Below are 18013 nucleotides of genomic sequence, written 5' to 3'. Positions count from 1 at the left end.
TGAGAGTGTGTGAGAGTGTGAGAGAGTGTGAGAGAGTGTGAGAGAGTGTGAGAGAGAGTGAGAGACAGATAGTAACACACTGATTGTGGCTGAATACAGTATATCTTCTCTGGTTGTCTTCTCCAGGGCACAGATGTACTTTACATAGTCCCTCTGTTTTTTGTGGACGAGTGGAGAAAATTCATCAGGTACGTTTGTTTCTTTTATTTTTGCAATCCTTTATTTAGAGGATAATTGAGAACATTTCACCAATTACAGAGAAATAGCTACAGTTACAAAGTACTAGTTACAAAGTAGTAGAAGTCGGGGGGGCTGGTTGTTTGTATTTAATATGCCTTCCAATGTTTTGTGCATCTCTGTCCAGAAATGTCCTAGTGAGAACGGGGCAAGCCTTTACAGTTAGGCCCAGAAATATTTGGACAGTGACACAAGTTTTGTTATTTTAGCTGTTTACGAAAACATATTCAGGATACAATTATATAATCAATATGGGCTTAAAGTGCAGACTCTCAGCTGTAATTTGAGAGTATTCACATCCAAATTGGAGCAAGGGTTTAGGAATTACAGCTCTTTAATACGTAGCCACCTCTTTTTCAAGGGACCAAAAGTAATTGGACAATTGACTCAGAAGGCTGCAAAAAAAAATAACAAGGCTGCATGGGCTCTTCCCTCGTTAACCTGTCATCAATTAAGCAGTTAAAAGGTCTGGAGTTGATTCCAGGTGTGGCGTTTGCATTTGGAAGCTGTTGCTGTGAACACACAACATGCGGTCAAAGGAGCTCTCAATGGAGGTGAAACAGACCATCCTGAGGCTGAAAAAAAGAAGAAATCCATCAGAGAGATAGCAGAAATGTTAGGAGTGGCCAAATCAACAGTTTGGTACATTCTGAGAAAAAAAGAGTGCACTGGTGAGCTTGGGAACTCAAAAAGGCCTGGACGTCCACGGAAGACAACAGTGGTGGATGATCGCAGAATCCTTTCCATGGTGAAGAAAAACCCCTTCACAACATCCACTCAAGTGAAGAACACTCTCCAGGAAGTAGGTGTATCAGTATCTAAGTCTACCATAAAGAGAAGACTTCATGAGAGTAAATACAAAGGATTCACCACAAGGTGCAAATCATTAATCAGCCTCAAAAATAGAAAGGCCAGAATTGACTTTTCCAAAAAACACCTGGAGAAGCCAGCCCAGTTCTGGAACTGCATTCTTTGGACAGATGAGACTAAGAGCAACCTGTACCAGAATGATGGGAAGAAGAAAGTTTGGAGAAGAATTGGAACAGCTCATGATCCAAAGCACACCACATCTTCTGTAAAACATGGTGGAGGCAGTGTGATGGCATGGGCATGCATGGCTTCCAATGGCACTGGGTCACTTGTGTTTACTGATGATGTGACAAAAGACAGAAGCAGCCGGATGAATTCTGAAGTGTATAGGGATATACTTTCTGCTCAGATTCAGCCAAATGCAGCAAAGTTGATTGGATGGCGCTTCACAGTACAGATGGACAATGATCCAAAACATACTGCAAAAGCAACCCAGGAGTTTTTTAAAGCAAAGAAGTGGAATATTCTGCAATGGCCGAGTCAATCACCAGATCTCAACCCAACTGAGCATGCATTTCACTTGCTCAAGACAAAACTTTAGGCAGAAAGACCCACAAACAAGCAAGAAGCAAGCAGTAAAGGCCTGGCAAAGCATCACAAAGGAGGAAACCCAGCGTTTGGTGATGTCCATGGGTTCCAGACTTCAGGCAGTCATTGCCTGCAAAGGATTCTCAACAAAATATTGAAAAGTAACATTTTACTTAGGGTTATGTTTATTTGTCCAATTACTTATGAGCCCCTGAAATGAGGAGCATTTGTATAAAAATAGCTACAATTCCTACATGTTTAATCATATATTTTTGTCCAACCCCTTGAATTAAACCTTAAAGTCTGCACTTCAATTCCGTTGTAGTTGTTTCATTTCAAATCCAATGTGGTGGCATGCAGAGCCTAAATCATGAAGATTGTGTCACTGTCCAAATATTTCTCGGCCTAACTGTATATAAAAGAGTTTGGCTTGATTATCAGATGTGTGTCATTGACTAAAACTGATTGTAATTGATGTAGTTTAAATAAAAGTTGACTCTTGCATTTCTGAAGTGACCAGTACCTAATCATGTTGAACATGACTTTCAGTGAAATTGCATGTTTTTTTTCCTTCTGTGTGTGTTTTCCAGGAGGCCAACAAAATCCTCTCCAGTGTCTAATGTGGGCAACACTCTGCTGCTTTGCCCCCATGGAGGTTTCATGTTCACCTACGACTCCCTGATCAGTGGAGACGCACAACAGTGAGTTCTGCTTATTTATTTTCCTTTTTTTACCAGGAAGTCCCATTGAGATGAAAATAAAATATATAAATGTATCTAATTTTAGGTCTTTCTGCAGATTATTCCATGTCCAAGGTGCATAATAAAAAAACTTTGCACTTGAACTCTGCACTTTTCCCCAAATCTGTGAAAACCAAAGTACATTAAAAAGCTTCCACCCTGAGGAGCGTAGCTGATGAACTTTGTTTTCTGGACATTTTATCCCAATTTAAAAACAAATCCAAAATAAAGTCAGTGTTACTCACTTTTTAAATTTAGTTTAAATAATTTATCATATCCATGTGTAATATCTTCATCACTGGAATAGTTTCAAACCATTGGCAGGGATGTGTATCGTTTCTCACACACACACACACACACACACACACACACACACACACACACACACACAGATATGCACATTGTGTGTATGTGTGAGATAAACAAATTAGGGCCCCAGTCATAGAAAAACAGCTCCATAGGGTTACAAGAGGTCAGAACTCCACAGAGAAACTTGAAGTGCCCATGAATAAAATGAACATATGTGAAGTATTACTGCTGTGGTCTCATGTTGTGCCGTTTGTCCTGCACAGTATAGCTCTGCTCTGGCCCAACGAATGGGAAGTGATCAGCAGACTCTTCATCGTGGACCAGCCAATCTCCATCCACTGCTTCAAACAGACCACACCCAGTGGTCCCACCACCCAGTACACCACCCAGCCTGGTAAGACTGCAGAGTTATCTGAAATGGTTAACCACTTTGTAAAACTCATACAGTTTGATGCTCCACATGTTGGGCAGTGTGGTGTTGGCCTGTTTTGGCTCCTTAATGGCCTTGATTGATTTAATATTGACGTGTGTGTTTGTGGTCAGATCTGTGTTGGGAGTGCAGAGAGAGCTTCCTCTTCCAGCAGCAGAGGGACCTCAGAGAGTACACCCAAGCAACCATCTACATCCGCAAAGTCATCGAAGACAAGAGGGTGTGACAGAAAAGACGTGTTACATTAACAAAACAGTGACAAGTGTATTTTGTCACATAATGTCTGAAATCAGGTCCACAGGCTTTGGTGCAGTCTGTAACTTTGTGTTTTCACATTGTTGGTGTAGATGATAAAGGAGGCGGCTCCAGAGATGAACGCCAGCAGCTCTGAGGCAGAGGAGGAGAAAGAAGAACACCCAAAGGTGGATGGAGAGAAAGACCCAGACTTCAGCCAGGTCAGCTCACCATGCTACAACAGTAAACTGAAAGTCGGCACCACACCTACGATATCCACTGACTGCAACCAGCAACTGTAACAGGAGCACTACAGCAAGTAGCTAAAGCTGCCAAATACTGTGTAAAGAAAATCAGACCCAGACACTCGCCACTGTTCAGGGAGACTTCACCACATGATTGTCTGTGATTGGGTTTGATAATATCACATGACTGGTTGTGTTCTCTTTTACTCTTCTGGTTAATTTCCTTTGTTTACATTATTGTTTAGAAGTACAACTTAAAGCAACACTATCTAAGTTCTGCTTAGCAGCAGCAGCGCCCTCTGCAGTCACATGTGATGTTTACAGGACGATGGAGCATAAAATTCAGTTGGACTCTCAGTCCAAGTGGTGAAGGGTACTGGACACTAACAGCTCATCTACAGAAAACGACAAACACAAAATCTATTGAGGGCGTGATAAAGAAACTAAAAATAAGCAAGCTAGCCGAAGCTAGCTGAAGACCCATAGTTGGTGGTTCTTGACATTGTGTTGTGAAGCGTTAAGCACTTCTTGTGGGATATCGTATCTGCTCAACCTAAGTTACACACCGCAAGGAAACCTGCCTGGGTTGTGGAGGCATCATTCTCTCTATTACAAGTCAGTGAAGCATCACAATGATTTTGAAGATGTTATTTTAAGGTAAAATCGATCGTCAGTTTTCTCCATCTGTCTTTATTGCTCTTTCACTGCAGGCATTATTTTTTCTCTCTCACTACATTTTCTAGATTCCTTTGGTTAAAAACAAAAACAATTGCGATGTCAGTTAACAGTAGGAATACAAATAAACAGTAAAAGCAGTAGTACTAATAAAAGTGGCAGTAGAACAAAATTATCTAGATGTCCAGTCATTATTGATTTTATCTGTAACTTGACAGTAAGGTATCTTTTAGTCATTGTCAAAGATGAGGAATAGCAGTATTGTATGTTGTCATCCACAGTAGCTAATAACCATTTTACTTTCTTTCTTTCTTTTAGTCACAAGACGGTGCGAAGCGGCTGAAGCTGTGTGACGGCGGCGCAGCGTCGGCAGCTGCTGCTCCTGTGACCAACGCGACCAAACTAGGTGGAATCAGGAGGAGCACCCGGCACAGGAAACTCAGAGGAGAGAAAGCACTCATTGTTTCAGCCAATCAGACTCTGAAAGAGCTGAAAATACAGGTCAGGCTCCGGGTGACTGGATAAAGTGCTGCATGTAATAGTTACAGGGACACAAAGCTAACTTTCCTGTCTGTGACCCTGTAGATCATGCACGCCTTCTCCGTGGCTCCCTTTGACCAGAACCTGTCCATCGATGGAAAGAGTCTGACAGACGACACGGCCACACTGGGCAGTCTGGGCGTCATTCCAGAGAGCATCATCTGTCTAAAGGTAAATCCAACTGTGATTTCCTGCTGGCTTGACTTTTACATAGAGATCTTAACCACCGTAGCTTTAATGTGGTGATTTACATGCATTTTTCTTATAATCCAAAATATTCATCCCATTGTTTCCTTCAGGCTGATGAGCCAATAGCAGACTATGCTGCAATGGATGATGTCTATCAGGGTAAGCGGCATTATCTTCCCCTCTGCTACAGCTGTTACATTAACCTTGATTTTAAAAAAGACAAATCATGATAATGCTGTACTTATATGGAGTCATTTCTGTCATTCAGTGAGGATGCCTGAAGAGGGATTTAAAGGTGAGCATACTGTTTTTTCTGCATCATGTAGGAAGTTAACACCTTGGAATTATCTACACTGATGCATTAAATCTGAGAGGAACTGAGACTAAATTCACTTCATTATTCTATTTGAATTTCTGAAACACATGAGATGTGGGCAGCCAATCAGAGGTGTGGAACCATGACACAGAGAGATGGAATTCCAGAAACTAATGAGCCCTACAGCTTTAGCCTAACTTTATTTCCAATTCATGCTTAAATGTATTTTTGTGAAGTTGTGGATTCAACCTTATTTTTAAGGCTTGGTTTTGGAAGATAAATACTTTTTGGTTAGTGACTGAACTGTGTCCGTATAGCTGAGTTTAGACAACAGTGAAAGTTGACCAAATGCTTGACCAGACTGTTGTTCTTTTTCAGATAATTTCATTGTTCAAATAGAGTTTTAAATATTGAGTTTTTGTCTGTTTTGTTAGTGTTCTTTGGTAGAAAGTTTGATGTTTATAGTTCTGACTGAGTCTACTACTAATACTAATGTGTCTCTCTCTGCAGGCACTGGGCTTCTCGGGCACTAAGGAAAGCTGTGCTGCAGCTATGCTTGAATTGGTCCGATGACAGATAGAAATTTAAAAAAAGCTTGAATTTGTCAAGTGTCCATATATAAATAAGTGCTTTAATTTGTTTTTTTTTTTACATTTTTTGAGTAGGCTTTCTTTAATAAAACTGTGACTATGTTGCAAAGCCGCTGTTTTTCTCGACATAAGGTTAGCTGGCGTTTGATATTTAAAGTTCTTAATCACTCGGAAGGACTCTGTGGTAGTGCTTCTGCCCAACTAATAGAAACATGTTGAGGAAGCAGTGGATGAAGTGGATATATTGTATACTGAGGCTTGTCTTCAGTTAAATTCTACTGTTACTTATGGAAATGGGCTTTGTTTTTGACTATTTTAAATTATGGCAGAAGAAAAATGAAAAAGAAAATGTTCTCTCTTTCCATTATGTGGAAGCTTGTGTTCTCACTGCACAGTTTTTCAGGTTTGTCAAAAGAATGCACGAGTAACTGTTAGGTATTACAAATATAACTGCTCTTTAATGTTAGAACATTTATTACCTCTACAGCAAATCTATATCCATAATACTCCATGTGGCATTTAGAGATACATAGCTACACGGTATGTATACAGGCTGATTCCTGCAGAAGATTCAGCTGTGCAAACCTTATGAGTTGGAAGTGAGAAACAGAATGCAAGCAGTGTAATGTCCTGTTCTTTTCACAGTTATTTCTTATGAACAATAAAGTTATTTTCAAATCACTCTGTCGTAACATACTTGTAATTTGTAGATTCAGCAAATTGCTGATTGAAATGGGGTATTGGTACAACAGTGTCTGTTAGAGTAACTCAGTGGAATTAAGATTGTTTCAGTCATGTGAAGGTCAACATGTTCTGAGGTATACTCATGAAGTGGTCACTGACAACAGACTATCTCTTCCATTGCTGAAAGTAGTTTCTGTATATTAAGCTGTCTACATAAAGGACTGTAGATGTTTCAATTAACAACTGGGAGAGAAACAGTTGTTTTCCAATTGTGATTACCTATAGTACCCTCTACTACTCCTAAGTTGTGTACTGTAGATACAGAACAGTCAACTTTTATTTTGATGTTTACCTCAGAAATATTTCAAATTCGAAATTGCTATAACATTGTCTATAGGACATCTCACGCTGAGAATATTAGTGACAATATTCATTTGTTGATAATCTGCAAAGCTTGAGTCAGGGAAAAAATTTAATGACTTTTATTGAAACAAATGTATATTGTGATCACAGCATATATCCAAATATTTGGGGGATTTATTACATAGTGGCAAGAAGACAGAAAATTAGGGAGAGAGATGCAAGCAGGGCCCCAGAGGACACTACAGCTCATAGTGGTACAATTTAACCCCTAAGCAATAGAGGTGCACCATTGCATTCAATTATATGTTTCATTAGTTTACTTGAAGATGACAGAACACATGCACATTGGACAGAGGGACAGTAGTAGGGCCCACACCTGATTTTTGCCCCAAGGCCCTCTGCTCAGCTGGTTAAAGCATTCATTATCATTTGTGTATATGAAAAACACACTATGTCTCATATTTGGTTTAGTTTTATTTTGTCACAAGACCTCATTATTTGTAACATCCCTACCCTTTAGTATGACCAAAATGATTATTCTTTTTTTAACATACAGCATAATTTACATTAGCTGTAGTATTACTGTAAACTATTTTCCCTGGTAGAGGAAGCTGCTAAGTTAGCGCTCCTCGTAGCTTCGTTGCTAACACTGATAGCTATTTGCTGGTTGAACGCAGCCGTCATTGCTGGAATAAAGTGGATAAAGATGGCGTAATTTCCTTAATGTGTCCGGGATTAAATAATGGGACAGTTTCACCGGAAAGATTAATATTTAATACATAATGTTAGGACAGATTGAAGAGCAAACTGGAATGGTACCGGACTGTTCCATCACCGGAAACGTCCCCATTTAGTCGTCGTACCGCTTGACGCCATTTTCAAAACGGCTAAGCTTTATTGCGCACACTTGATTTGTTCAGCAAAGAAGTTTAAATAAAGAGACGGATCGTTTGAATAACTCAAGGTAAAGACACCCACTGACTGGAAGCTGCATGTCGGATGACTGTCAGGGGGTTTATTCAGAGTAAAACTGCTCTTGTTTCCCAACGAGCTTCACCGACTTCATATTATTTATCTTCTCTAGATTGCATTAGCATGTGTAGCTAAAGCTAGTGGTGGTTATCCTGCTAGAGCTGGTTAGCTAGTGTATTATATTGACTGAAGACCCAGTGAACATCAGTGACCTAAACTTGTACATTAACCTAAGCAAACAGTCGGCTGCTAATAAAACGTGGACCACTGACAGTAGCTTACAAAGCAGTATCTGACATGACACATTTTAATATTGATTTGATTGTTGCAGGCACATAACTCAACAGCCACCTTACATAAATACAGTTCAAACTTCAAGCACTTCTTTTCTTCCTGGTTCCATAACCTGCTGTAGAGTACAGATGCTGGTAGCATCAACCATAAACCAGTTCACACTGCTGAACGATCTAATAAATACAGTGTGAGCTGCTCTGTGCTAAGTCTAAGCTGTCCTGTTAGTACATCCACAAGATGATATGTGCAGTATTGTGGCTACCTTCAATACTGTACATGAATTAACTGTCAGTTTCTGAACTGAGTTTGACATTATGTTCTTTCCATAAAAAGAGAGCAGATCATTCTGCACCAGGAGATAAAATGATGGAGCTACCCAACTACAGCAGCCAGCTAATGCAGCAGCTGTGGGCCCTGAGGAAGGAGGGCCACTTCTGTGACTGCACCATCCTGGTGGGAGACAGCCCTCACCGGGCACACAAACTGGTGCTGGCTGCCTCCAGCATGCTCTTCAGGTAGTGTGAATATGATTTATTAAAGTTAGATATCTGATGGGCCGGAACTCAGGTCTCATGTCATTCAAGATTAATCAAAACATGGTCTCAAGTTATTAGAGGTGAGTCAAGCATGAAAGATCATTCTTGTAAACAAAATAATAAAATTTTAACTCAAGGTTCAGATGATGACCAGACCCATCACAGTACTTCCTGTGGATTTGAACAAGTTGAACTTTGTTGTATGCATTACAATGTTTCTTTTAACTTTTATAACTTACTTTGGTACAAACTTTAAAATCATTCATCAAAAAACATAAGATTAAACTCAGTAAACACAGACAGAAAGTCCATACATTGACGACTGAACAGAACAGACACACTTAGCTTGTTAGCCTACAACAAGAGTTCCATTTATCCCTTTTAACCAGTGAGGGTTCGTCATTCCTGCACAGCTTTAAATAAATATGTTGCACAAGAATGAAAGTGGTATTGATGATGATCTCATCAGGTAGTAATAGTAGGTGTAGTAGTAGTGTTTTAGTCAAAAAGCATATTATTCTCATTATCACTGAAAAACTGCTTTTCCGTGTCCATGATGTACAGAGCGGGGGGGTTGTTAAACTTTGACCTGCGATGCGCACACCTTTGTGGTAAATACAGTTTCCTGTATTTAAATAGATCCTGTCAAACCAAGTATAAAGTCTTGAGACGAGTCATTTGATACTTTTTTTCAGCTCTTTGAGGGGAAATTCAAATCAAGACTCAGGTCTTATAGCAAGCCTCATGTAGGGCTGTGACTAATGATTATTTTCATTACCAATTTATTTGCTAAATATTTTCTTAGTTAATAGAGTCGTTCACTCAACTCAGTTGAAAACCAGTGGGATATCACCTGTGACTTTTGTTAACTGGGAGCTTGAACAGAAAAAAAATCATCTTGGTCTGTGTCAGGTCTCTCCTGGACAGCTCTGACACCATCTCCATCGACACGGCTGTGGTTTCCTCGCAGGAGTTCGGCTGTCTGCTGGACATGGTCTACACTGGCAAGCTTCCTATGGGCAAACACAACGTCAGTCGCATTGTCGCTGCCGCAGACAACCTGCAGATGTTCGATGTGGCCGTTGGCTTTAAAAACGTCCTCACCAGCCTTGTGAAGCAGCAGCCCCAGGTCCCAGTCCCAGTCATCTCGACACAGAGATCGAACCTCAGCATGATCCACAAAGCCCAGACAGTGAACCCTGAAGGTTCAGCCTCATCCAACAAGGATGACTCTGCTTCAGACAAGACGGAGCTAAAGGCCAAGCTGAAAGAGGAAGACTGTCAGGGAGACGGTGACGACGCAGACGAACCACCATGTAAAAGAACCTGTGTTGAGGAGTCCCCAGGTCAGTATCAGCTGCTTACGTGTCAAAGTCGAATAACAACACTCCAATATACATCACAACAACACTGTATTAACAGGCTCCATGTTTTCATATGGTGTCTACACAGAGCCTGAAGAAGCCAAATCCTCAGAAAGTGCAGTGGAAGAAAACAACAGCACAGGAGACAAGGTGTCCAGTGAGTCTGCCTCTGGTCTTCTGGAACATTCCTTTCAGCTCGTGGAGCTCCTCAGCAGCATGTCCTCTGTCCTAGAGCTGCTGAGCCAGGCAGCACAGAGCAGCCTGGAAGAGCAGGAGAGACAGGTAGCACACATCGCCCCTGTTTTTTCTACTTGATCTTTAAATATAACATGGTTTTCCAGGAAGTTTTTCTGAACAAATATTTGTTCTTTTTTACACCTGTTAACCACTTGTGTATGTCCCTGCAGCTGCTGCTCTCTGCCTTTCTGCTGTATTCTTCACATTTCTCCATCTTAACTCAGATCAACTACATTCAATTAACTCCAGTACTTATTTTAAAAGTAGGATTATCTGACCTCAAGTCCATTGTGAACATTAGCTATGTTTGTTAAGCCACGACACAATGTCTGAATTCAGTAAGTAGATTGTATTGTATGTGTTAAAGGTCAGTACTGGGTCTAATTCACAGAAATCAGAAGAAATACACAGAGTAGTGGCAGTAAAATGTTGTGAGGAACAACATTACAACAGTGTGAAAAAATAGTTGTGGATGTAAAATCTTTTGTCTGGCAAAAAAGTTGATGAAACCGTGGATAAAAAATGTGACAGCATGTGAGATTAGGAGGATTTGTAAATTGTTGTGTATTATTAAAAGCATCTTAAAGCCTGATTGTACATGAAGCTTAAACTGGTGTAATATGGTCAAATGTTCTGAATTTAATTAAAACTCTCTTACTAGCATATGTGAGGCCAGAAAACAAAACTTACTTACAAACTCAATAATCCAGTCTAGATGACACAAAGGTGTGAATTAGGGTCTCAGCATCTGCTGTGCTACATGAAAGAAAAGACCAGTGTTAAAATTGTCGGTCTTGGTGATGTCTTTTGCTTTCGGACTCTGAGAAATCACACAGTCGTGGAGAGTTACTGTGACTTTCAAACTGGTGTCTGTGACGGCTCATGCCAATGACCAGAAACTTAGTTTTAGAACAAACAGCCGTAATTTTATCATTTGAGAATGGTCAACATTTTTTACAGGAAGATACAGCTGAGTATCATCAGTGTAACAGTGGAAATTACTTCCATAACTGAAAAATTTGACCAAGAGGTGAAACATAAAGAGAGAAAAGCAGAGGACCAAGAACATAGCCATGTGGTTCTCCATATTTCACATCAGAAAACACAGAACTTAACACTGAACGAAAAAAAAATATGGAAGCAACTGAAAATAATTTGTCAATGTATTTGAGTATTTCTGCAGTATGGTGAATATGACTCTTGTCATACTGATGAAATTAGTGACAACAAATAAGCACAGAGGAACAGAGCAGATCAGAAAACTGTGAGACTTCTTGCTAGGAGATGATAAAGGCCCATCACTGATGTGAAACTTTCTCAGGTTAAGGCTTGCTTCTCTCTGTGGTTGAGGTAAATAAAGACACATCTCTCCCCCTGTCAGGTTGTGTGTAAGTGCTGTGAGGAGACAGATCCCCACTCAGCGCTGGAGACACTGATGAGCAGAATGAGGGAGGGGCAGCTCAGTGAGAGATCGCTCGTCACGCTGCTCCGGAGTGTCCAGCAGAAAGCTCCTTCCTCCTTCCTCCCATCACTGGTCTCTCTGCTGGAGGAGGTGGAGAGGAGCACACAGGAGCCAAACAGAGGCCAAGGCACAGGTAAGAGAGTACATGATGTGACTCTGTGGTAGAGGATGTCTTCTCATAGGTTAAATATGTTGGTTTTCTTCTATTTCACAGTTGACTCAGAACAACAGAACGGCAGAAGTGAAGAGAAGGAGGGAGAGGAGGGAGAGGAGGAAGAGGAGGAAAACAGTAAGGAGGAGACTGAAGATGAAGACAAAGATATAAAAGCTTCAACAGACTCTTCCTCCCCTCCCCCTTCCTCCTCTTCCTCCCCCTCCAAGCCTTTCTCCTGTCGCTGGTGTAAGAAGGATTTTGCCTACAAGTGTCGGATGCTGGCCCACGTGAAGCGCTGCCCCATGTCCCAGGAATGTGAGCAGCAATGTCCACAGTGCCCCAAGAAGCTGGCCAATCAGCGGGCCCTGCAGCGCCACCGGGCCGAAGCTCACCGCAACACCACACGTGTGAAGAAGAAGGTGGCCTGTGACCTCTGTGGACGGACCTTCGCCCACCCATCAGGTAAATGGAGGATGGAAGGTGTCTGGAACAACCAGGACTCTTCTAGAGCTGGACCCAGACTAACTGAGACGTCAGGGAGAAGAGAGGAGACCGTAACTTGATGGTCACTCTGGATGAGCTCCAGACATCCTGTGTGGAGATGGAGACACTTCCAGAATTGTATTACTTTATTCATTTTATTTACGTGCAGGTGATTGTGTAAACTCAGTTCTGAAAGTTGTACAGACACAGATTTTTGTTAAAGTCAGGCGACTGTGTCGTGTTTGTGTGTTTGTGCTCCCTCTTGTCGTATTTCAGGAATGATTTACCACAAACGGACAGAGCACTTTGAAGAAAAGCCGTTTGCTTGTGAGGAATGTGGCGCAAAGTTCGGTGCCAACTCGTCTCTGAAGAATCACATGCGGCTGCACACAGGAGAGAAGCCCTACCACTGCAAACACTGTGACATGAGCTTCAGTGTGGCTGCTGCACTCGCATACCACACCAAGAAGAAACACTCTGAGGGTGAGACACACACATACTCACACACACACACACACACACACTCCTGAGTGGTAACAAAAAAAGAAAATGTTTCTGTTAGTTTTTAGATTTTTGTTAAACCTGAATCTTTGCACTGAGCATCACAGTCTCCTCTTGTCCAGTTTGTTCAGACTCACTCTCTTTGTTGTGTTCAGGGAAGATGTATGTGTGTCAGTACTGCAAGGCCGTCTTTGCCCAGTCCATTGAGCTGACGCGTCACGTACGAACACACACCGGTGATCGTCCATATGTGTGTCGGGAGTGTGGTAAAGGCTACAGCCAGGCCAGTGGACTGACTGTCCACCTGCATACCTTCCACAGTAAGAAGAGACACATGTGGAGAATAAGTACAAATGTGGTGAAAGAATCAAACATTCTAATAATGAACATGATGTGACATCATGTTGTTTTCTTTCTCCTGCCATCTGTCAGACCTGTCAGAGCCTCATGACTGTCAGAAGTGCTGCCTCAGCTTCTCCTCGCTGGACGAGCATCGGCAGCACATCCAGGAGTTCCACCCGAAGGAGTTCCACAAGTGTCCCACCTGCAACAAAGTGTTCACCAGTGCCGGCCTCTTGGACAAACACAAAGGCACACACACCGGAGCCAAGCCCTTCAGCTGCGAACTCTGCAACAAGTCCTATCAGGTAGGACAAGCTCGTCCGGCTTCACAGGTCTGAGGTGATGATGAGTTTGAGTTCAGTCCTCTGATGTGGATCCAGTTCAGTCTGGATGCGGTGAAGAGGTTCACATCCAAAGTCAGGATATCAGATGAAAAGTGTGATGTATGTCTTCTCTCCGTTGCCATAGCAACTGTCAGGGCTGTGGTACCATAACAGGACCAACCACCCTGACGTGTTTGCGAGCCACACCCGTCAGCTCAAGACCCTGGTCCAGTGTGATGTTTGTTTCAAGTTCTTCCCGAGCGCCACCAGTGTGGCCAAACACCGAGCTTCTGAGCACCAAGGTGAGGACAGGAGCTTTAACACAAGCTCAAAATGTGAGGCGGATAAAAGATTCAGAAATACTCACGCACTTAGCTCTATATTCTTCTTTAAAACTCCTATTTGCATTATCCTGTCTTGAGAGGGTTGATGTTGTAGGTGCTGGTTTTGACTGTAGTTGAGTTGAACATCAGACTTCATAAATCAGATAAATTAAGACTGGCTATCAAATCCAGGCCAGGAAAAGAACCAGGGTGGATAAACTCCTGCTACCTGTCATATAATGTGCAGACACTTAAGCATAATGTACATTTCTACCTCTTTCATTTCATAAATTCATCCATATAATCCTGTTATTTTGTGCAACCCTGGCTTTCAGCCACACTGCATTAGCTCACACCGGCTACTGGGGGCTGGCTAAATACAGCGGCTAACCATTGAGTTTCCATGGTGCAGAGTCACACTTCCAATTCAACCTGGCCTCCATTACAACAAATAAGCTACAATTATTACATGTACCGTTATCACTGAAAGAGGCAAAGGAACAGAGTGCAGAGCAGGAGAGAGAGACAGAGAGAGGCAGTTGCTAACTGCTAACTGCAAAAGAAAGTAGCAGATCTGAATAGCATGTAAACAACAAAAACACCAGCAACTGCAGCACAGCAATAAAAGCTCTGTAAAGATATAAAGCGTTTCTGTCCACTGAAACAGTAGAGGGCTTTTAATTTGAAACAGTCACAGGAAGTGTTGAGTATGTATTAACAGTGTAATGTGGTAACTTTAACATGGTAAATGGGAGTGGATCAAAAAGAAGACATCATACCAAAATACTGCTCTGACCAGTTATACATATCAAACAGAGGGAGTTAGACATTAACACCTGTTAGTTTCTGCATTTGAGGTAAATAAAGGCCCCACCCACTCTTTGAGGAAATACAATAGTTGAAAACTGTTGTTGATCAGCTGGAGATGCCCCCTGATGATGTAATAGAAATTGTTCACACCAAATCATTTTGAAAGAGCAACGGCCAATGGGAAAAGTCCAACACTTGGCCGACCAATGGTGTAACTCTATCACTCAGTCAGTGTAACTCATTGTTGGATGTAGCACTAGCCTGTGGCTGGGCCATCAAAAAACCACTGATGTAGAATTTTTGTTTTTAATTTGAAGTGTTGATCCTCTAGTTGTACAGTCAGTGCTGATCACCACATGGATTTTAAATGATGATGTTTCTGCAGATGTTTAAAGTTTGTTCATCCTCAGGGGTTTATCCTGGTATTTTGGTATTCAGAGAGGAAGGCAGTGAAGATTTTCTGAGAGTTTTTACAAGATGTCTGTCTTCACTGATCCTGTGTGTTCGTCGTTCAGGCTCAGCGGCGGCGGCGGCGGTGCAGTGTCCATGCTGCCCGGCCATGTTGGGCGGAGAGGAGGAGTTGCAGGAACACGTCAGCAGCCAGCACATTGGCCAGAGCAGTGAGGCATTGAGCTGCCTCCTCTGCTCCCTGGTCTGCAGCACACAGCTGGAGCTGCAGGAGCACCTGTTCTCCTGCCACATGGACACACAGGAGGAGCAGGAGGCTGGGGAGGAGCAGGCCTCCACCTCCCACACGGTAAGAGGTTCTGCTGCTGCTTGTCACTTCAGCCTTCAGCTGTGAGATCTGAAAAACACTGTTCACCTCAGTTGGAAGAACACATGTCAAACAGATGTTAATCTGAGAGTCCTAAATATCTGACATCACCTATAGGTGAAGAAAACTGCGCAACAAAAGTGAAATCTGACTGTGAATGTGAAAGTACAGTAGATGCTGAGTAATAGCACATTTCCACACAGTATCAACATGTGATCTGAATGATGACTTCTGAAGATTTCCGATCCGTTCTTCCCACATTTTAATCAGATCACCATATTAGGGTAGATTAGCAAATTAGGTAGATGGAGCTCGTGGAGCTGTTTCTGAACTTGGTGCATTCAGGTCCATAATTTCCCTTACGATAAGGAAATCATTTGTTTGTTGCTTCATGAATGAGGCTGTTATTGAACAATATTTATCTAAGTACAGTATCTGGGGCTGGGTGCAAAAAACACCTTAAGTTAAGGTTTTCCTTAAAGTCTGAGTTAAGATTTCCTTAAAATAAAAAGAGTTGCACAAAACAAAACCTTAAGTCCTCTCCTTAAGATTTCTTTGTTCACTCTTTGTTCCATGTTCACTTAAATATTTAAGGTTTTTACCTTATCTAAGTCTTACACTCAAGGAATCACTTACAGTCAGTTAAACCACTGCACAAAAGACCTTAGTGACCAAAGTAAGTAAGTAAGAAAAAACTAAAGGTACATCTGACCGCATAACTGTAACATCACTGAGTTTATGGTGATAAATGTGAAAATAAAGGCATCCTAAGAAGAGAGTTCCACGACCCAGGAGACATCATGAATGATTGAATTTACATTACTCATTTGACCTGCAGTCACTTTTTGCCCGACTGTCTACAGTTGGATCCCTTCACTTTCCACAGCTGAATGGTTTACACTCTACAGTGTTATATCACGCGATCTCTCTGGTCAGGTGTAGTCAAGGTGTTTCATGTCCACAGATCAGAGCTCCAGGGGGGAGTCCTGTCATCTTACTCTTTTAAATATGAAATCATCACTGAATCAAACAGAGCTGAAAACTGCTGCTGACACTTTCAAGGAGCTGGCCACACCCCCAAACAGTGATGTCACTGTAAGTGTGGCCAAGGTTTCAGCTGACAGAGTAGTGCACTGTTACCTTTTAAAATAAATTCAATTATTTAATATACAACTTCTCTGTCCAATCAGGTGATTTCAGGGGATCCCACAGATGGGGAGGGGGCGGAGCCAGTCACCCCTGAGGAGCAGGCTCAGCTGGCAGCTACCCAGCAGGTTTTTGTGGCTCTGGCAGGTGGAAGAGAGGGCGGCTCATCAGGGGAGGTGGTGGAGGTCAACATGTACGACCTGCTGAACAACTCAGTCACCTTCATCTGTGAGGACAAACCAGCAGGCCCTCAGTCTTAACCACCTTTCACCCCTGGAGGATCTGGGACCTGGAGATTTATGGTTTCATTGTCTCCTCTGATCATTAACAATAACACAGGCTGAACTGTCAGCGTTCACAGGCCGTGGACTGTTGTGTTCATGTTTCATCCACCAAAGTCTTTTGCTGTAAATAAATGTGATGAAATGTGAGTTTCACATTAGTTACTGTACAGAGACCAGGCTGCCTTATGAAGGGCGTCCCCAAAGAGCATGAGAGTCAAACACTAATACACTGACACCTTGTCTGCCTGCTCCCCTCAGACACAGTGAGGGTCCATGAGTAGTCTCAATCTTACTCGCATTTTGTTGAGCTTTCAACCGCAGCTGAGCAAACTCCATTCATTCTGATGAAGACCAAGACATGGTTGTCCTGTTTGTTTATGTAAATTATTTTTTTTGTTGCCCTAGTGTGTGTGTGAGTCTGAATAAACTCCAGCGTGTGTGTTCATGGTGATGCAGGAACATGTGACCCAGAGTAACTGAGACTAAATAGTGTGTTTTAATAGTGCTTGGAAACAGTGGAGCTCAATGGCTCAGTTCACACCTGCATTTAAAATGTGTCTCCAGTGACCACTTGTGATCAGATCTCACTTTCATGTGGTCCAGACCTCCTCTGAATGCGGTCTGAGTGATCGGATCTCAGATGCGTCCTCAATGCGTCTTGGGTTTGTTCACACCTGAACTTAGAGCTGACCATTGGTGATCAGGTGAGACAGATGTTAATGCAGGTGTGAAGAGGTGTGAACAAAGTCCATGGAGCAGAGGAATCAGAGACATCAGGCTGTGATTCACATTAAACACTTGTAGGAAATAATCACTGTTGCTTTTGGTTTTATTGTCAACAATGAGAAAAATATCGAGTATGATCAAACTTCTATAGAATGACACTGGAACGTGAAAGTACGTGTGGCTGAACTGAATTCCGGTATATTCTCTGCTGCTGTAACTGTAGAAACTAGTATGACTGTTTCTTCTACACTGGATCTCATTGTGTGTGCGTGTGTCCTTGAGTCTGAATTACTGATGTGTCACAGTGTCCACTTTGTCCAAGAGCATTAAA

General features: G+C 42.1%; 2 protein-coding genes across 2 annotated transcripts in view; both read left to right on the top strand.

Moving 5' to 3' along the window:
* usp48 (ubiquitin specific peptidase 48) overlaps positions 1-6584 on the top strand; it is a 21601-nt gene extending 15017 nt beyond the window's left edge. The window contains exons 20-28 of the mRNA XM_022745505.1: positions 2226-2336; positions 2948-3078; positions 3228-3334; positions 3462-3569; positions 4587-4769; positions 4854-4979; positions 5108-5156; positions 5266-5292; positions 5824-6584. Coding sequence (XP_022601226.1) covers positions 2226-2336; positions 2948-3078; positions 3228-3334; positions 3462-3569; positions 4587-4769; positions 4854-4979; positions 5108-5156; positions 5266-5292; positions 5824-5846 — 865 coding nt within the window. The 3' untranslated portion in view covers positions 5847-6584. The remainder of the gene's footprint in view (positions 1-2225; positions 2337-2947; positions 3079-3227; positions 3335-3461; positions 3570-4586; positions 4770-4853; positions 4980-5107; positions 5157-5265; positions 5293-5823) is intronic.
* A 1258-nt stretch (positions 6585-7842) lies between these two features.
* On the top strand, positions 7843-18013 carry zbtb40 (zinc finger and BTB domain containing 40). Its single transcript, XM_022744997.1, has 12 exons — positions 7843-7914; positions 8550-8731; positions 9665-10098; positions 10205-10398; positions 11735-11948; positions 12030-12431; positions 12729-12935; positions 13109-13273; positions 13386-13600; positions 13764-13920; positions 15267-15508; positions 16717-18013. Exons 2-12 carry the CDS (start codon positions 8580-8582, stop codon positions 16930-16932), a joined length of 2598 nt encoding a protein of 865 aa, XP_022600718.1. The 5' UTR covers positions 7843-7914; positions 8550-8579; the 3' UTR covers positions 16933-18013.

The sequence above is a fragment of the Seriola dumerili genome, unplaced genomic scaffold (genome assembly GCF_002260705.1).
Source record: "Seriola dumerili isolate Sdu_G_001 unplaced genomic scaffold, Sdu_1.0 BDQW01000088.1, whole genome shotgun sequence".
Classification (NCBI taxonomy): domain Eukaryota; kingdom Metazoa; phylum Chordata; class Actinopteri; order Carangiformes; family Carangidae; genus Seriola; species Seriola dumerili.
Note: the sequence above shows the minus strand (reverse complement) of the source record. Positions and strands in the feature narration are given on the sequence as shown.

Excerpts from the sequence above, each read along its gene's own strand:
- zbtb40 (XM_022744997.1), top strand. The coding sequence starts at position 8,580 with ATGATGGAGCTACCCAACTACAGCAGCCAGCTAATGCAGCAGCTGTGG. Across the intron at positions 8,732-9,664 it reads GCCTCCAGCATGCTCTTCAG|GTCTCTCCTGGACAGCTCTG; the intron begins GTAGTGTGAATA and ends GGTCTGTGTCAG. Across the intron at positions 10,099-10,204 it reads CTGTGTTGAGGAGTCCCCAG|AGCCTGAAGAAGCCAAATCC; the intron begins GTCAGTATCAGC and ends GTGTCTACACAG.